Below are 19741 nucleotides of genomic sequence, written 5' to 3' on the forward strand. Positions count from 1 at the left end.
GTTAGAGCCCTAATGCCAATATCATAACACAATCTGTTGCCTTGGTTTTTGGCATCTGACATTTCCTGTCAGCTTTTGGTTGTGTGTTACTGACAAATCTAAGATGTGTGAGAGACAGAGATGAGAAGAGGTTTGAGTGTAAGCCCTGTTTGATATCTGTTGCAGCAGGAGAGTAGTGGTCATAATGGGTTGTGATTGCAGTCACCTTTGTGGACCATGGCGAGCCACGCTGGCCAGATGTCAGCCAACTCTAATGATCTCAACAGGTTGCTGGGTTGGGTTGCCTGGCAACCATTTTGCCTTTGCCTGTAAACAGAGAGCAGGCCCACCAGGCCTCTTTAAGGGTCGCGAGGGTGAAGACAGCTTTGGTGTGTGTGGATATACTGTATATATGTTGGTATGTGAGACATTTTTTCTTCATTCCCACATGTTTTGTAACTGTCCACTTTTCTGAGAAATCTCCGTCAGTTCCTTTTTATCAGATGTTTTGTAAGTTTGTGTACAGTAACCCAAAGAGGAGGGAAAAAAGTGCATTTTGACATTCTGTTTTGCCCAGGCTTGGTGCTTTTGACATATTCTTATGAAGGTTTGTTAATATGTATCAGGAATATTCACTTTTCTTTGTTCGCCCTTGTCTGGCAAGCTGTAATGTTTTGCTTATGAATATTGATACATGAAGTGTATATTAATGACCCTTGGTGACCTTAACCCTATCCTTATTGGCTCCCCGGTGGTATCTGCAGGCTCATGAATATTAATCTAGTTCTGTAACCTCCATTACCCTAATCTTTGCTGTCTAGCCTCCCAGAAGGACCCGTTGTCATGGTAACCCCTTTACTAGACTCTTCCAGACCAAGGGTGGGAAAAAAAGATGGTTAAAAAAGGACAAAAATCTAAATTACTCAAACATCTTGGATGTGCCTTGTGCAAAGCTGCCATTGTATAAGAACGAGGTTTGTTATGTTGGAAGTCATTTTAGTTGTCTCCTTGCTGAGCAATGAGGTGTCATTTTTGCAGCTTCAAATGGCCGTTTGACGTGTGTTTGGGTAGGTTATAATGTTTGTGAATGTTTAAAATCTTGTTCTCAATTAGGCTCCCACATAAGCACAGTAATCCAGATTACTCTCCAACATCAGACAAGCACGGATGGGAAGTAATATAAGTAATATAAGTGAATAGTAATTTCCAATGTTGAAATTAGATTGTCTAGTCTAACTGTTCACTAGAGCAACATGATGATTTGTTTGTTCCAATATTTACACAGCATTGTTTTCTATTCCTTTGTGCTAAATTCTATGTTCCCTCTCCTCTTCCAGATTTAGACAGCAACGAGGAAGGAGGGCCAGATGACGGTCTTGTGGAGGAGGAAGGCTGGTTTGGGAATGCTTCTGACACACGCTCAGAGTCGTCGTCCTATGGAGATACCCAGGATGAGCTCCTCCTGGCCAGGAGCTCCTCTCCTGATGAACGGCCTGGAGTCAGCTCTGGGTCCGGGGACCACGATACCTGTGGAGGTGAGAGCTCATTGGGTTGCCCCACACCCGTCCATCGTGCCTCTTTGGAACTTCTTGGACTGGATGGAGGTGCATTCTCGGCCCAGGACACACTCTCTTCTGTGGTATCATCACTGTATGGTGAGGCAGCATCTCGTGCCCTGGGAAAACCCCTCAGCAGCAACCTACGTCGCCTCCTAGAGGCTGGGTCGCTGAAACTTGACAGTGGGGAGCACCTGGGTCGGTCATCCAGGGGAGGTGCTGGGGGGGAATCTCCTCCAATAGGTCTAGCCCCACCTTTGACCCTCTCCCCGTCTTCCCACCATGCCCAGCAGTTAAGTGCTCTTGCCCGAAAACTGGCCAATAACAACAACAACAGTGGCTCAGCTTCACCAGCCTCCTTGGCACCCGCAGTCCCCAACATTAAGCAAGAGCCCCTTGACCCCTTTAACTCTGTCACCACTAGCAACGGCAGTGGCTTTGTATGGGCAGGTGTTGCAGATAAGTGGCCACCAGCCAGCTGCTCCACGCCCTGCGGCTCCAGCCTGTCCCCGGACTCTGCAATCCAGAAGTTAAAAGCAGCAGCGAATGCTGTACTTCAAGACAAGAATGCTGTGGCCTCCTCAACGACTTCTTCCTCCTCCTCCACCTCTGCCTCATCTGCAGTGCCCGCCCTAGGAGGGGGTGGTCGAGGAGATGATGTGGTGCGCTTTGATGCCTTCAACTCTCCGTTCAGCCCACAGTCGGCTAGCTCCACCCTCGCTGCACTTTCCAAGAAAGTCAGTGAGCGAAGCCAAGCCTCGTCAACGACCAGTGCTGCTACTGACCACCAATCCTCAGCCAGTTCTTTTCTTTCCCTTGTGTCAATGACCTCCTCTGCTGCCTTGCTCAAAGAGGTGGCAGCAAGGGCAGCAGGAAACCTGATGGCAGAGAAGAAGGATGGTTCCTCCTTGGCGACTTCTGGGGTCCTCCAAGAGGACGTGAAGCCCCTGCTGGACAAGAATCAGAAGGCTCCAACGCCCTCTACACCCACCCAGAGCCTAGACTTGTTGTTGCCCTCTACTCCAAAGAGCAGAGGCAAACCCAACAGCCAAGCAGGTAATCTGAAGTAATAATATATGTATAGCCATCAGTAATAGTAATATTACATAGATCAAAATAATGGTTGCACCAATACAGATAATAATAGTAGAGCTCAGCTTAGGTTAGGTATATTTTGGTTATTTTTCGAGTTAAAAGATATTTTTTCTTCAGTGAGACACAGTTACAAAAGACTGAAACACTCAATTGTTGCCCTGTGTTAAGCACAGAATTAGAAGAGGCTACTTAATCCCAACCAAGGTTGCTAACTTGCTACAATTAAATAAAATCACCGTATCTCTGCATAAAAGAGAGACATTATGGTTCAAGATCCATTCTGCTGCACTCCATTTTTATAAAGTTGTTATCTTCTTTCACCATACTGTTTTCTTTTGAGAAATGACCATACAAAAATGTGAATCTGAATTTCAAGTAGAAGTATCCTCTGTATCGTCATCCTTCTCCCATTCAGCATTTATGAAAGAACTAATACCACTTATGTCATGACATGTAAATACAACTCTTAGTACTCAAAAATGTAATCTAATATTGATTTTAAAAAAAATAGCACGGCTCCAAAATGAGAACATTTTTGTTATTGTGTGAGAGTAGCAGGTTTACTTGTCACATAAATACTTCAACACACAAATCGGCAAAAGCACAATCCTGAACTTCCATGACATGTTTTCTCTAGTTTTGTAAATGATTTTGTTCTCACCTCACTGGCGCAGAAGTAGCGAGTAGTGTAGCCTCAGCTTAACTGTCAGCCGAGCAGAGAGCATAACAGAGAGAAAACAGCCCTGGCTGGCCTTCTAGTCTGGGAAATGGTCTGTGGGCTCGGCGGGGGGTTCCGACTGAGACCTCACTGCCTTCCCAGACCAGCTCGTTTGTGCTGGGATGTGTGTGCTGCCAAAAGGGGGCCGTCAGTGTGTGCTCGGCACAGTGGGGAGCCCTGGAGTCCATATCCATCTCGGCAGCCTCCTCCTGGCTTCAACCCCCACTAGCCAGAGCCCTCTGCACTGATCAGCACAGCAGACTTAAGGCCAAACACATCATACTTTCCACTGACTGGATACAGATGCGCGCGTACACATACAGACAGACACACATACACACACACTAACACTCTCACTCTCACACTCTCTCTCTTTCTCTCTCTCTCTATCTCTCTCTCTCTCTATATCTTTCTCTCTCTCTGTCTCTCTCTCGCTCTCTCTTTCTTTCTCTCGCCCTCTTATACTCTCTCTCTGTTACTCACAAATGGCCATGGAGTATATTCTGTTAGTGTGTACTCAGATAGACATATAACCAAACAAGGGTGCACACAAAGATTTCACTCGTGCACAGGGAGGGAAAAAGCTTCAAAGTGCAGGCTCTTGCTAAGTAGCCTTTAGGGAGAACAGAATGTTTTCAAGGAGATGGATGGGCACTTTTGAGGGATTGTGTCGCAACCCCGCCAAATCTAAAATGGCTGGATCAAATTGACTTCAGACAGATGAGGCAGTCGATGTAATATTCTGTGATCTGCATGCTAAAAAGGGGGTCGGCTCTAACCCGCGAGCCGTCAAGGTCGAGCAGCGCTGTAAAAATGCAGGTAGTTGTTTGGTCGCCAGACTGAAAAATGTGACCTTGATTATTGACTGTCATGTCTTGTTTTATTGTCGTCCCTTGCCAGTTCCACTATAAAACTCTGTTGCACTGGCATAGTCTGTACTTGGAATATATAAAGAAAGCTTTCTCCCTTTTTTTTCTAATATAGAAACACATGTGTTAAGTACTAAGATGAAGGTACTAAACTCGCAAACAATTCCTCTCCTGTTTTATTTCCGCTTCACTCTGCTCAGAATAAGCAGCAGTCATTTTTGCATTGTGATCTCTGCTGTGCTTGGAGAGGTTGGGCCGCAGATGGTGGTTTATTGTTGCAAATAGGCAGTCTCGAGGTTTTACACCTCAGGTCAATGAATGGCTGAGCACAGTAATTTCACCAAACACTGATTACCAGATGTTTTTCAAGGAACGGCACTGGAATACTTATGAAGCCATCCTGACAGGCCCTTGTAGAATTTGTAATGCAATCATGCCTCTTTCTAATAAGACCAATTAAACAGTAATGGATGCCGGATATGAAGCCAACAACAATAATCGAGATACTAAAACATGCTTGAGTTTTTACTTTCATTGTTCCATTGCTTCCAGCTGGTATTTCCCTTGATCGTTTTCACCATTAGGTGTGGAGTTGCTGTCTCTTCTAGATCTGTGAATACTGTTGTCTGTATTCGGAAAGGCATGATTTTTTATTTCTTTACAGTAACTATGTTGCATATCAGCAATATAGTACATACACTAAAACACTAATGATTCTCCTTGTAACAATGTTCTTTGGTGCCCTCAAGGCTCTCCTGAGGATGGTGGCAAACCATTCCAGTGTCCTGTGTGTGGACTGGTCATTAAGCGCAAGAGCTACTGGAAGAGACACATGGTCATTCACACAGGCTTGAAAAGCCACCAGTGTCCCTTGTGTCCCTTCCGCTGTGCTCGCAAAGACAATCTTAAGTCCCACATGAAGGTGAGATCATATGGATTTTCTTCATCTTGTGACCCTGCACCCCTTGTCACCCCCACCAACATCATCTTTAATTAGTGACTATTATGGCTCTTGGAATATAATTGTTAACATTAAAGGATATGCATGCTTTAGTTAAACGTGTAATATATCCTCTACATGGCAATTTAATCTAATTAAACCCTACTGCATGTTTGTTTTAGATAAATTTAACTAAAATGAAGCCCAGCATTCTTTCTTTCCTCTTGATGTCCTGTAGTGCCAGAGAGGAGAAGTGATTAGTCACTTTAGCCTGTCCTCTTTTCTCAGGTACATCAGCACCAGGACCGGGGTGAGACGTTTCAGTGCGAACTTTGCCCCTTCACCTCCTCCCGTCACTTCAGCCTAAAGCTTCACATGCGCTGCCACCAGCACTTCCCCCGCACAGACGTCAAGGTGAAAGAGGAGCTCACCACCGACACGGAGGGCGAGGGCTCCCTGATGGGTGACAGCGGCTCCGCTGACCTGAGAGGGACAGAGGTGTCCCCGCTGCACCTAGACTCCCAGCAGCAGACATCCACTCCAGTAGAGGCTTCCTCCAATCACGTCCACATCAAGGAGGAACCACAGGAGAGAGATCTGTCTGTACTATCCCCCTTTAGCATATGCAGGGACCGTCCCAGCAGCAGTGCCAACTCCCTGGACCTACCTGGAGTTGGGGTAGGAGTCGGGGTCAGATCCAGTCCTAGTGGTCCAACCACAGCCTCCATCTTCAGCCCTGACATAACTACCAAAACGGCCACTGACCTGCTTATGAAGCTTTCAGGTTAGTGCCATTTTCTTTTAATAAAATGAAAAATGCAACGCACAATGCAACGCACAATGCAACGCACAATGCAACTACCGCTTATTTTCATTATTGATTAATCTACTAGAATGGCAAAGAAATGCCCTTCACAAGTTCACAGAGCCCCTGATGGCATCTGAGAAATATTTTGTTCAACCAACAGTCGGAACAGTTACCAATTTATTTTCTGTTCATTGCCAGACTTATGAATTGACTAACCATTTTGGCTCTAATTTAGTCAATTTATATATGTAAATACAATATTTGCGGCCTTTGGAGCCTGTAAATTGGTAGTAGCTGGTAAAAGCACAGGTACATCATCTTGTAGAGTGACCACAGATCTGAGGAGGAGATGGGTGTCAAGTTAGTTTTCCTTTATCATTAAAAAGGATAAACCCACCAATGTACAGTAGGGGTGGAACGGTTTATTAAAAAAATCTGTCCCGTTCGGTATGCTTGTCACGGTTCGGTACACGTGTTAACCGCTCGGCTTATGAGGTGTAACTTGGCGTAAGTCTTCATGACCGCTGTCTTCTCTCGTATCCGTCTCAGCGTGTCAAATCCCGGCGCGCTGGGAGACTTGCTCCATGCGCTCTCTGTAGGCTCGCGACCACAACGCTACGCAGACTCCCGTTACGCTCTTCTTCGTGGGTTTCTGTATCCTCTTGGCAGTAGTTCTCTAAGCTCCGCTCTGTTGTTGTTCTCAATCGTTTCAGTCTGGTTAAATCACCACATCAATGTCTTATTCTACTCTGAAAAAAAGAAAGGTTGACACAGAAAACTGTCAGTTCACCAGAGAATGGACAGAGAAGTTTTAGTTTCTGTCACTGTGAAGCCTGAGTTTACTCTGCAGCTATATCAGTGTGTAAAGAGGAGGAGTTGAGAAGGCATTTTCAGAAAAATCATGCTACTCTGCATTTATGTTACGTTCATTTTTGTCAGTCCAGTTTTTGATGAATAAACAAATGTTTCATATGTGCTTGTAAGCCTGGTAAAGTTACTAGTAACTGAAGTAATCAGATAAATGTAGTGGAGTAAAAAGTAGAATATTTCCACTGATTTATAGAAGTATGAAGTAGCATTTAATTAAATACTCAAGTAAAAGTAAAAGCGAACCGCTGGTTCACAGGTTTGTTCATTTAACAAGGATTGTTTTTTGACAAGCTTGTTGCGCTTTGAGGTCATGACTACTATTTACATTGATAAAATAAAGACATTATACTGTATGTACTCTTATGTCACTGTATTGTTTAACAATATCCATGAATGTGATGCTCATATTTTTACGGCCCCTCATTTTGGATCATTTTCGTCAACTGGCCCCAATTCCAAATTAATTGAACAGCCCTGATTTAGCCTATTTCAGTCAGTTCACTGATTGCTGTTTGTGTGTATTTCAGTGAAAGATAACATAATATTCTTACCTAGAAGGCAAACAATTGTTAACCCTTTTGCCAAATATATATATAAACGCGTGAATGCAGCAATGTGTCTCCTACTGTTTCAAAATCTCACTTTGATTCAGGATCGTTACAGTACTCCCTAAACAAGCTGCATCATTATTTCAGTTTTTGCATGCCATGTCCTTAAGAATATCTGATTAAAAAAAAAAATCAAATTATTAGGCTACAGATCTGATACATGGTATTTTTAGAATCTAAAAGAAATAGAAAAAAAAAAGGATCCGAATCAAAAACCGTGACCCCAAAATCGTGATATGAACCGAACAGTGGATTTTGTGAACTGTTCCACCCCTAATGTACAGGGTGTACTGTACTGCAGTTAAAAGTTACTCCTGTCTAAATGGAGAACAGATTGCATCAAGTAATATGGTTCTAAGAAATACATGGAAAAACAGCGTGCACAGACACACTACTAGCTTGACTCCTGTAATCCATAATTGTTTTGTTTATTGTACTATTTTCTCAACATGACTTTCTAACTCCAGTCATTGCAGTTGTACTTTTATAAAAAGTATTTCACTTCTTCCAGACTTGAACGTGAAGACATTTGTTCTGATCTCCAGCTAGATGTTGTCTCCCCTTTGCCTTAAGTTTTGTTTTGATTCTTCACTGTCACCAGAAATAACATTCGTAAGAAGTGTAAACAGTTTTATGTTTATAGTTTCAGGTCAAGGCCGCAGTATCTCTCTCTGAGCTGTTTTTAATGGATTCTAAAACAATGGGAGCCTAAAATGTCTGAGAGTTGGTACAAACCTTTAGTGAATAGACAGTTTTAGCTTTGACAGAGGAAAATGGATTCATATGTAGATATTTGATTGAAATCAAATGTAAAATCCTGCTGGTGAAATAGTTTACCTAATATGTGGCAAAGCTGCGTCCGTCTGAGATTCAGGCGTGTAGGTTAGAGCTGTTGTTTTTCCCGACTTTAACTATTATTGTGCATATTAAGGATATTAATATCAATACATTTTACTTATACACAAGGTTATTTACAACCTTGGTTTCTTGTATATACCCCAAAATTTCAAAACTTGCCCTGAGGACACTTTACTGACTTAATTAGATTTTTCATTGTGCCTTCTAGTAGCCTTAAGAACAACAAGATGTTAAATAGTATTATATACAGTTTATATATATCTATATAATAGACATATATAAACTGTATATACTGTATCTTAATAAACCGCTGTTCAACAAGCATTGAAACTTTGAACTAGGGTTCCAGCAGTATAATAGTTTCGCAGTATACCGTGGTATGCAAGTTGACAGTTATAATATGTACGTACATTCGCTTATCTGCTATTGGAAAAAAAAATGCAACTGGACAGAGAATCTCACCTGCCTTCATTCCTTTAACGGCCACTGTAAATTATTATTAATAATAAAAATATTTATAATAATAAGATGTGATACAGTGAAACTGTGATGTCATTGCACCTTGGAAATAAGTGATCAGTATCTTTTTTATAAGTGTAAAAGTTTGGTCATGTGCACACGGCACTCTGATTGTCCATTGTGTACAGTAACTAGTGGCACCTTTATAACAAATGTTGTTCCTGATCTGGTTTTCAGCACAACATGGTCTTGCCAGGACACATACTGTATATATATATATACAGGAAAGTACTATATAAAAACGTAGATAGTCACAGATACAAAGGCTTGAAATATTCCACTCAACCTGCTCCGCTGATCCAACACTGGGATAAACACGGGAAGGATGTCACCTATGGGATCAGATGACAATAATCGAGGCTCAATCCATGTACACACTTTGTCATGCCATTTCTGTGTACGATGAAGTTGCACTGGACTGAGTGAAATAGAGGAGCCATTCATAGTAACAGCATTCTAAGCATACCATGAAGGAGTACGTAGACTGAGAATGTTCTGATATTGAGCTTTTTTCTTACTTTTTTAAAACTTCAATGGCTTTTTGCCCCTAAACAACATTTTGCTAAATGGCCAATGCGGATCTTCTTTTTTGGTATTCATCAGTTAGAGTGCACCTCATGCAGAAATCACTGGGTGTATACTGTATTCAGGATTGGTAGCAAAAGAGTAGAACTAGCACATAAAGATCAACTGCACTAAAGGCATGACCTAAATCAGAGCAAGTACTGTATGTTCATATCTAATGTCATAGATAATTGTTCTTTTTTTGAACTACATATTATCTTCAGAATTTCATTAAAATACCCGAGTGATATTACATTTTTCTACCATTCTTGAGATTATTTACCCGTCCAAGGTTGAATACTGTAGGATTTATTTCTTCCCAGTAGTACATCGTCAGTCCTCTGCTGTTGGTGGTTAGCTTCACTGAAGCATTTTGGGACTAAATGATTCGCTCAAGGGCAACTCGACAAAAGTTCTTGAGGGATTAATTTTTTCTCACCCACATTCTATCTGTGACCTCTAGGCATCTTTCGCCTGTTTTAACAATTATTTTTGCCTGTGTGTTGGTATTATTATAATTGACAAAATGACAAACAGTCTTAAAAACTATGGAGTAGAAACACTGCTGGGTCTTTGTGGTGGATCGCATTCAAGTGCTCTTTGGATACTTAAGGTATACTGTGCTTATTCCATCTTGTGAAGGGCTAATTGCAAGGATTAAATAAGAGCTCAAAAAGTAAAAAAAAACAAGACTCCCCCCAAATCAACCAAGGACACACTGTTGTGCTAATTTACTAATTACATTTTTTTTATTTTTTACATACCAATATTCTTTAATTTAAAATGACCTCTTCTTGGAGTTTCCTCAGACTAGTCGTGCAAACTGCTTGTAAGTGAAGAGCAAGTGAGCGCAGCATAACTGTTAGTGTAGATCTGGGTCAACAGAACAACCAATGTCACCAGCATCATTAACAGGGCGGCTTATTTACCTCTAGGGGAGGAATGTCGCCACAGACACTCAAATTGTAATACTCATCAAGAAGGCAAGCAGAAGTGCTTTTATTAGTGGGTCATATGATCAATCACCATTGTTTTAACTCACTCTTTGATAGATATTAACTTAAAAGACAATTAAATGAATGAAAATCTTACGGAGTACACCTTAATGATCAGCGGAGAAATGCACACAACTGGTATTGAGAAACTGTGCCTTTAAGCAAGCCATCAGAACTTCTTCATGTTTGTGATGTCACAACTATACTACAGTATATATAGAGAGAAAGTGTTACTAGTGTGTGCAGAGACAACGGGAGCACAGATGCGGAAGAATTAAAAATGCTGACCATTCAGAGCAGATTTGGCTTTTTCAGGAGGGGGTCTTAAAGAGACAGGTGCTAAAATGGAGCGTTTTAGACAGTGGGTGAATACAAGTATATTTAGACAGGCAATATGAGAAAAATAATGTTTTTTAAGAACATTAAAGGATGTAAATGTGTTCTTATAGAAACCCCAAATGCATGTTGAACCTGTAAATTAGAATAGAATGGGACCTTTAAGGCTTAAAAGTGAACATGTTATCAGTATCAGTATTTTCTGCCATTGGTAAAGTTGGGATGAAATTCTCTCATTATTTAACAAACTTGACGAACATGCTGCTCTAAGGTATACTAGGTCCAGACTGTGTTTAGACAGATTTCACCATGTTGCAAAATATCAAAGGATGAGCTTGGAGACGATGACAAGATTGATGGAAAAAGGTTGACCGAGGTTCAGCGTCGGGGTCGAGGCTACGGCTGCCACTCTTCCACTTAATGCTGTGTAATTAGATTGAGATCTTGAGTGAGGATGGGAGGAAAAACCCTGGGAACATTAGATTAATTAAAAATTGATGCATAATTCATAATTAAAAAGGAATTCATAATTTCCAATGATTAGCGCCCTCAGCGCCATCCTGTGACCCCACCAGGATGCACAGGGACTCGGCCGGCTTAGTTAACTCCCCCTCGATCTCGCACGCCCGGGCTCCACATGGATACCCCCTGGGTGCCAGTTGCACTTCACTCCCAGACTGCACAATCAAGCCCATGCAACTCCCAGAGGAGCCAAGATGGCTCCACAGAATGTCAGTCCAGTGTCAAGTGGCGGACATCTTAGTCAGGGCATCATTCAAGGAGAATGAGGAAGGATATAAAAAGATGGGACGAGAGGATGTTGAACTTGAATGCATGATGATGGGTTTTAATGAATACAGCTTCTTTGATCACAGGGTTCTCCGTTTGTTGAGGGACGGAGTTAAAGATAGAGGGTTATGAAACTGAGAAGAACTGGTGTCAGATCTTTGTGAGACTTAACCATGCCATGGAGCAGCAAAGGAGGGAGAGATGAGGAAGTTCCTCTTGGGACCTCTAGACTCTATTTCTTCTGACCTCGCTGCCAACCCAGATTGAATGTGTACACGAGCAGCTCATCCCTCCTGCTTTTACACTGCTGTCTCAGTGCCTCAATCCCACAAGGCCTGGGAGAGGGAGATGGAGAGGGAGGGTGGAAGGGGGTGGGATGGGGAGGTATCAAAGGCTGGAGAGGGAAAAAGAGACAGATAAAGTGACAGCAAGTGAAGGAGAGGGAGAAAGAAGCAGAGAGGGAGTTGCATCGAGTTCCCAAGGCATAAAAAGCCAGTGAACTCTTCCTGACCTCTGACATAATAAGCATATCATTTTTTGGGCTAGCCTGCTTTCTATTGAGTGTTATACTGATACCCTTTGATTTTTATCCTTACACGCTGACACAACCGTTAGCTATCCAGTTTGATCCACATTTTGATTCTGAGATGAAAGCCACAGAGGCACTTTGAAATGCACAGCCCCTACCCTATGCCCGGTGGACCCTGAGTTAATAATGACAGTGGGCACTGCACACCCTCCAAACACCACCCCCCACCCCCCGCTGCGGTGACACAGGCACAACGAGCTTGACCCTGGCTGGGTGTGAATAATTGGCATGCAGGGGGTTGTGGGAGGTGTTGCATCTGTCACGATGCTTCTGCAGTTGTCTTATTTATCTTTTTCCTGGGAGGCTATGTTGCATGCAATGCTTTGCTACAGGGATATGACGCATAGACATTATGCTTGTGTTATCGTGTTTGAAAACTCTGTAGGGGCATCTGTTGAACATAGTAGTGTTCTTAGTTGACAGAATATTTAGAACAATGTCCTGTCTTTAGTTTTTTTCACTTTGTGAACAAATAGATTTAATCTGCATGTGCCTTGCTTTCCAGCTCTGCATGAGCAGACACAGACAGGCCTTTTGTGTGTGACCTCTGGTCCATACATCCCCACTGCAGCCATCAGTATCACTGTCCGGTGTCTTGCACACTGTCAGCTATTGTTGGGTTCTCAACCTGCCCCACGTAGCCATGTGCTTTTTTTTTTTCTCCGGGAGAAAACAGCAGCCAATTGTCAGAGGGGGAGCAGGCCGGCGTGACAGAGGTGGAAAGCTAATGAAGTTATTTGACGGCAGCCCTGGCCACGGAGCGAGAGGTGAGGCGTAGTGGACAAGCGCCTGGCAGCGAGACGGATGAGGCGCAAGAGAGAAGCGTGTTGAAGGGGAGAGAAACAGGAAAGAGAATGGCGATGAAAGTAGCATTTGTGGCAGGTGTCAAAAGGGTGTGATAACATGGAGACAAACTGATAGCATCATCAACCCTGAGCTAGAACCAGCCTTAGAGCATCATGCGAAGGGAGCTGACATTGGCCCGGGGTACGTACTCACACAGGCAGGAAACCCACAGAAGCGTTGCCTAGTCACCGAAAGATGCCCATCTCCTCTTCAAAACTGTCTACACTTCACAATATGATCTGCCAGAGGCTGGATGTGCATACAGCTATTGTGATTGTGAAATTCTGACAGACAAAAGGCCAAAGTGTTAACTTGGCGTTGCAGGCAAAATTGTTCCTGTTGGTAGTGTGAGCCGGCTTTTTGTTATTGAGCCATCAGCTTAGAGGTTTAAAAAAAAAAAAAACTTGTCCATTGGATTAGGCTACTAAATAATTCATTGGGCTCTGTAACATAGATTCTGAGTGGAAATACACTCTATTTATAGCGACAATCCAAAAGGTCACTGGAGTGGTGTGACTTTGTGTGTGAGTACACCTCCTGGGGTTGTTTTTGTTCTCACGAGGTCACAGAGGAGAAGAATTTGGGAATCTTAAGTTTGTGTTGAGTCTGTATTTGTCAGTCCCTTATGTGAAGCCCTGCGTCTTCATATGGTTTGAATGCATCATGACACAGCATGAGCACTGTTGTATGTGACAGCAACACGAAGGTTTCCTCCTAAGATATAGATAAGTGTGTGTCTGCGTGGGTAAATGGGATAGTGTATTTTTTTTGTGTGTTTGTAAGGCGGTGACCAAGTGTGCTGTCCCTGTCTGATCCAACATGGCCCAACACGCTTCTAATTAGAGGACGTCCTTCCAGGTGCTGACCAGGTTATACTTAGCCTGCCCACTGACATCTGACGGTGTGACATTTCCAGCTGGTGCTGCGTGTGACCCTGCGCCACTGCCCCTGAACTTGAAGGTCACTAACCACCCACCACCCCCACCTCCCCAACCCCCCACCTCTTCCTTCTCCCCCTCTTGAACTGCAGCCCTGGCCCGCCATGGTGTGGCACTGTGGCATCAAATGGGTGGTCAAAAACACCAGCACCTGTCCCCTTTTCCTGCCCCGTATCCCCCGTCCCGGAGCCCTCTATCCCTCCGGCATGGATCATCATTAATCAGAAGGGCCAGAGCCGGCACAGATTGATGATGCGGGCAGGGGGCGGCAGGCCTGTGGCGGTTAGAGATGTTAGGTGAGACGGTAGGGTGAAAAGCGGAGCAGATCTCTGCTGGGGCCAGAGGAGACTGGACAGCAGTCTGCCCAAGAGTGATAGCCTCTCTTATATAAATGCCCTGTGTCTGTGTGTGTGGGCATGAGTGTGTGTGTGAGAGTGTGTGAGAGTGTGTGTGTGTGTGTGACTGATCGTAGTAGTGAACAGATTGTTTGGAAACTGTTGATGTGTCAAGGGTTGGGAAGGTGTTATAAGATACAGTATATAGATGGGTTTGTTGGTATCCTACTCTTCCACAATCAAACCCTAAAATTAAATTCAAATTTTCATTTTTTTAAATTTTATTATAAGATAATTACAGTGGTGAATTTGTATTATTTGTATTGTAGCTACTTAGCAGCTCCCCGACTGTGCTGTGGTGTCCGAGCAATAGAAAATGAATATGCTAAATTTAAGAACGCATGACTATTACTTTTACATATTGAATTTTTCAAACATACTCTGTTAAGAAAATATAGAAAGCAGCTTTTGCCACATTTTCTTCTTATTTACATATGCGATTTATCTGCCTCTTAAACATTTGAGTTAGCAAGGAGCCTCTGTTCGCATGTGAAACAGTCTAAATCACACCATCACAGATGTAGATACAGTTTCATCCATACTTGCTTATTTGTTTGTACTTTTAACAGCAACATGGCAACATTGCAGAGAACATGAGGTTCTACACACACTTCCTACAATCTTCATATTTTCACAAATAAAGTGGCCGTTTCCCTTTACAGCAGATGTTTGTTTTTTAATCTAATTAACCATAAGTCAAAAATTAAAACAAAAAACATCGATGTTACCTTATAAAACCAAAAAGAAAAAGGACAGTCAAGCTCTTTGAATAATATGAGATATTGCAAAGATTTTCATTCATTCATCAAATTTGTTTGTACTTAAGAGATCATTGAGAGGTGACCCTCATTTACAACGACATCAAGCTAATTACAAAGACAAACAAAAAAACTACAAAAAAGAGATGTACCCACAGAGAAGAGACAATACCATCGTAAAAACAATAGAAAGCCATTAAAAACTTTCTGATGAGACAAAATCATTTTGTTGATAAATTAGAATAATTAAGATGTAAAATAAAGTTCAGTTATGTAAAACAACTACAAGTATAGGTTGGGCAAATTTCAAGAATGTCTCAAATGTACAAGTGAATGGATTTTCAGCATCTCATCTTCCAGGAGTAAGGTACCCTCAAATCAAGAGCGGTTTTGTTTTATATATTTTCCAACAGCATAACTGGCACATGCATTCTTGTAACTTCTTCAAGTTTCATTTATTCAGGTCCGTACTGCCAACAGCCAATCCACTTAATCAAGTACTTAGTGCTGTAATTGTGTCTGAAAAAGGACTTGGTGCACCTGTTGTAAATCAGGTTACAATAGCGCACAATAGTATCCTTTAACCTTCTCCACGGTTCCCATAGTTGCACTGAATGAAATGAAGATATCAAGTAACTTTGCGAGGGCAAATAGGATGTATTTTAAAAACCCATTTCTGAAGTTTCTCTCAGTGATTATAGCCATTTTAAATGTCAAGAATAGCCTGTGTAAACCTTCGTTTTAGTACGGCGTGTAGTGGAATGTGCTGAGAGACACAAAAAGAGGCGCTTGCCCTGCTATTCTTTTCTTGGCGGCTATCGGAAGTTGCTCCATGTCTAATTATTAATTATTCATCCAAGGCGGATTAGATGTGGCCCAGTTTCTCTTGAAGATGGCTTTAGAGCAGAGGGATCCATGTGACAGTTCACTCCCTAACCTAGGCAACACACTGCAGAGATGGCAGATAAGACTTTGCTGATAGCTAACGCGCTCTACAGAAGTGCAGGAGTTATTTCATGTCCTTTATGTCTGAAGAGAATTCAGATGACGTCTGAGGTGAGAAGGGATGAGCAACCGTAGCTCTAGAATAGAGCTGAGAATAAAGTGTACAGAAGTTAATGGGATTGGGAGGGGTACAGTGTGAAGAAGAGGAAGGAAATGAATTGGGAATTTGTTGCAGATGCCCCGAAAGTCCAAGAGAGGACAGTATGAGGTTGCACCCTCGGGGTCTGTTGCAGTGATAGGACTTTGAAAAGTGTGGAACACTTTGTTGGACCATTTAATCTGCATTTTCATTATACTTTATGATGTGTACATAGTTATCTTCACTCATTGGAAATGTTGCTGCAGTGTCCTATTGGCACATTACACTAAACTTCAGTAATTGTATGTTTTATTCTGATAGCACCATGATAAATTTAAGATGGATACTCACCAGAAGCTGAAGGATGAGTGGTATACAGTATGCAGTATATGACCCTTGGATGCATGCAAGTGTTAGAGACCTTTTGCAATACACTTAGTAAACAATGTAAGGCAGCTGCGGTGATAGAAAGAATGCAGATCCTCCGTATGGCTTCTTATTATTTCTGGGTTAAAATAAACATACACCTTTCCAAAGACCCAACAAACTCCCTTGTTTGGTGACAGCAATTGTTTGACTCTCTCTTAACCTCTCTTTTAGAATTTTTTCTCATTCCTTTGATTTCTTTTCTTTCTGGCTGCAGCAGCCAACCAGAGGGAGACGCTCAAGTCTCCATTCCACCTGAAGGAAGAACCCAAAGTGGAGGAAGCGTTGAGCCCGAGACCATCCTCCCAGTCCCATAGCCAGGTCCAACCAATCTTCCCTGCAACTTTCTGCCAGAACGGGCCAACAGGGGCTGCAGCAGCCCCAGATCGTCCAGGGTCACTGAAACCAAGGGAAGGAAGCCCCATGGCAAATAACAACTTGCTGAGCCAGGATATCAACATTAAAGTGGCCTCTGAGCTGCTGATCAAGCTTTCAGGTAGGGTGTCTACGTACTGTATCTACGGGTCTGTGCATGTTTGCAATAAGGGGGAAATGCAAATGAGCTCTTGAGTTCCCAAACTGACCTGTGCAACAGTCTGTTGTGTAAAACAATTGATGCAAAAACAGTCCATCTATACAGAAGTATTTCTAGGGAAGAACAGGCCATGTTTAGCTGTTTGAGTATCAAATCAGCCAATAGCTGCTAGGGAGGTTAGCTGTAGGCCAAAGGTTGTGACACTGGCTGCCATATAAGGGTTCTGTTGTTTTCTAACTTGGCACTCCTAACCAAGCTGAAAATGGGTGCTTCTCAAAGGTGAGCAAAGTGTACCTGTAGGGAAAAAGTATATGTGGTGAAATAGTCCTCTGCTCTAGATGATTGCTGCTGCAAAGCCTTTATGCTGATGTTCAGGTAGCTTGTCTTGACCTTTCATTTTCTTTCTAGAGTATGCATCTATGCTTGAGTCCAATGTTTTGTGAACAAGAAGCTGTACATTAAGGATCGACTGTGCTTGCTCAAAATAATCTGCTTGCTATATTGAGCTTAAAACGCCACCCTTGATCTACAGTATGATAGAGAGTTAAACAGTTAGATAATTGACATGCAGCGTGTCTCAACCTGTGTGAACCACACTGACATCATCCAACGCAGGCCGATTTAGCCTTTACAGCGTCTGATTTGAGCTCTTCAAGTCCTCAGGCAGAGACTCAAACCTAGTACTCTATTTTGTAGCACATTGCATATGCTGCTGCACTATTGTTGTTGTTTTAACTGTTGTCTTTCAATTACTCTACACTACTGCTAAATAAAGTTGAAATTATTTGCTTATTTTAGCCTACATCCAAAATCACAGTGAATGCCAGGTCCAGTTCAAGTGTATTATGGACAGGTGTTTGTCCACTGTGGGCTGCTGGAGTGCATCTCTCAGGCAATTAAGAATGAAAATATTCGGAAGTATGTATCTGTATGTAACAACAGAGCTGCCTTCCCTAGCTGTATGAAAACGGTTTTCCTAATTAAACAATTAATTGTAATACTGTACGCATTTGTATGTATTAAACCTTACCTAGCAAGCCTCATGAACTACCCTTCATAGAAAGAAAATGTAGACTGGTTGGAATGATAAGTACGCTAGAATTATGCACCCATAAAATTGACAATGTGACACACTCGTGCAAATATGCATCAGCAGTCAGTGTTGAAAAAGCATGAAGCAAATGGCAGTCTGATGGTGGCGCAGTGGGGCATTACTCCATCCGCAGCTCTTCATCCTGTGCCAGTGTGTGCGTGCTTGACAGACACCTCGCACACCGGTTGCCATTGTTCTCTTTGGGTTGACTGGTGTTCAGAGTGACTCATGCTGGCTGGGAGCTCTGTGGTACTACACGTGTGCTGCTCCACTGCCTGCCCCCAGGTCACGTTTCCCTGTTTTTGTGTGTGTGTGAGGAAGAAGAATGATTACTACTTAAAAATATTTAAAAATAAATAAGATACTTGCCTGTGTTAAATCAGAGAGGGAAGCTGAATAGTGTGGGTAGTTTATAATTCCTCCATTGTACTGCCTCCACCTATGTTCTTTGTTTCATAAGTGTTATCCCTCTTCTTCTCCCATCATTTTTGCCATTTTCAATCCCTACACTGATGTTATCCTGCCAGTTTATTTGGTTCTCAAGCAGCATGGCCAGCGTTTATCCCCACCCATCACTTACACTAGCTCTGCAAGGTTGACCTAGGTTAGGGAGAGATGCTGCAGCGTTCATCCGTCCGCTGGCTCCCTCTGCCCCCTCACACAGTTCTCGGAGCGCAGTGCTGTCCATTGCCATGGCAACAGCGGGGGCGGTAGATGGAGAGGGCTGTCTAGAGTGACAGCCTTGACAAGAGTCTGGACCCTCAAATGACCCTGGGGGGAAGGGAAGGAGAAAAAAATCGCAAGGAGGAAAGGAGAGAGCCAGAGAAAAGGTCAATGCCGTTACAGTCACGTGTGATTACGGTCATGAGGTTCAAGGGCGTCTACATAGTAACCTCTCTCTGTGTCCCCTGTTAAAGGTCAGCCCCAGAGCACAATAACCTAGCAAGGATACTTAAATAGGGAAATCACATCCGGGAATTTGGACAAAGCATTATTTTTGTTCAAAACATCACTTTTCGTCTGTTAAAAAGTGCTCATTTCCTCATCGTTGCTTGTCCTACAGAAAATGGACACAGCCTAATTATATTGTCACTGCTCATCCTTCCTCGACCACGGCATTGAACAGTCCGAGCAAGTGGGGTTGTCATCATTACTGCCTGTTGTGCTGTAACATAAGTTGCATCATGCCTTTAACTAGGTCACTTCTTCTGTTCTCCCCCCCCCCCCTTCCTTATCAAACATTGGTTGGTCGCTTGAGTCGCCTTGCAAGCGCTACCTCCCCCACATCTGTTTAAAACCAGGCTGCTGGTGTCTAGGGGCTAATTACGCCAGGCTAAATAGTCCCTGGCGCCAGAGGCTAACGTGTCCTAGCAGATGGGCACTGGTGTTGCAGGGCAAGAGGAACATGGCGTCACAGTAAGGGAGGGGGGAGGGGGGTACAGGGCCCTAGGTGGTGCCCTGGCAGACTGGTATCGTGTGGGTAACAGCCGTGCCACCCACTCACCATCCAGCCACCCTCACTATAGGTGTGAAATCACACTTTGTACTTGCTTAACTCATTCCTCATTCCGTA

The 19741-nt window shown here is 43.0% G+C and overlaps 1 protein-coding gene across 1 annotated transcript in view; it reads left to right on the plus strand.

Moving 5' to 3' along the window:
• The window catches only part of znf827 (zinc finger protein 827), a 70833-nt gene that overhangs the window by 20212 nt on the left and 30880 nt on the right, over positions 1-19741 (plus strand). Inside the window, 4 exon segments of the mRNA XM_083926203.1 lie at positions 1317-2591; positions 4967-5139; positions 5446-5941; positions 16758-17036. Of these exon segments, the coding sequence (XP_083782329.1) occupies positions 1317-2591; positions 4967-5139; positions 5446-5941; positions 16758-17036 (2223 nt within the window).

Source organism: Echiichthys vipera (genome assembly GCF_963691815.1).
Source record: "Echiichthys vipera genome assembly, chromosome: 2".
NCBI classification, from domain to species: domain Eukaryota; kingdom Metazoa; phylum Chordata; class Actinopteri; order Perciformes; family Trachinidae; genus Echiichthys; species Echiichthys vipera.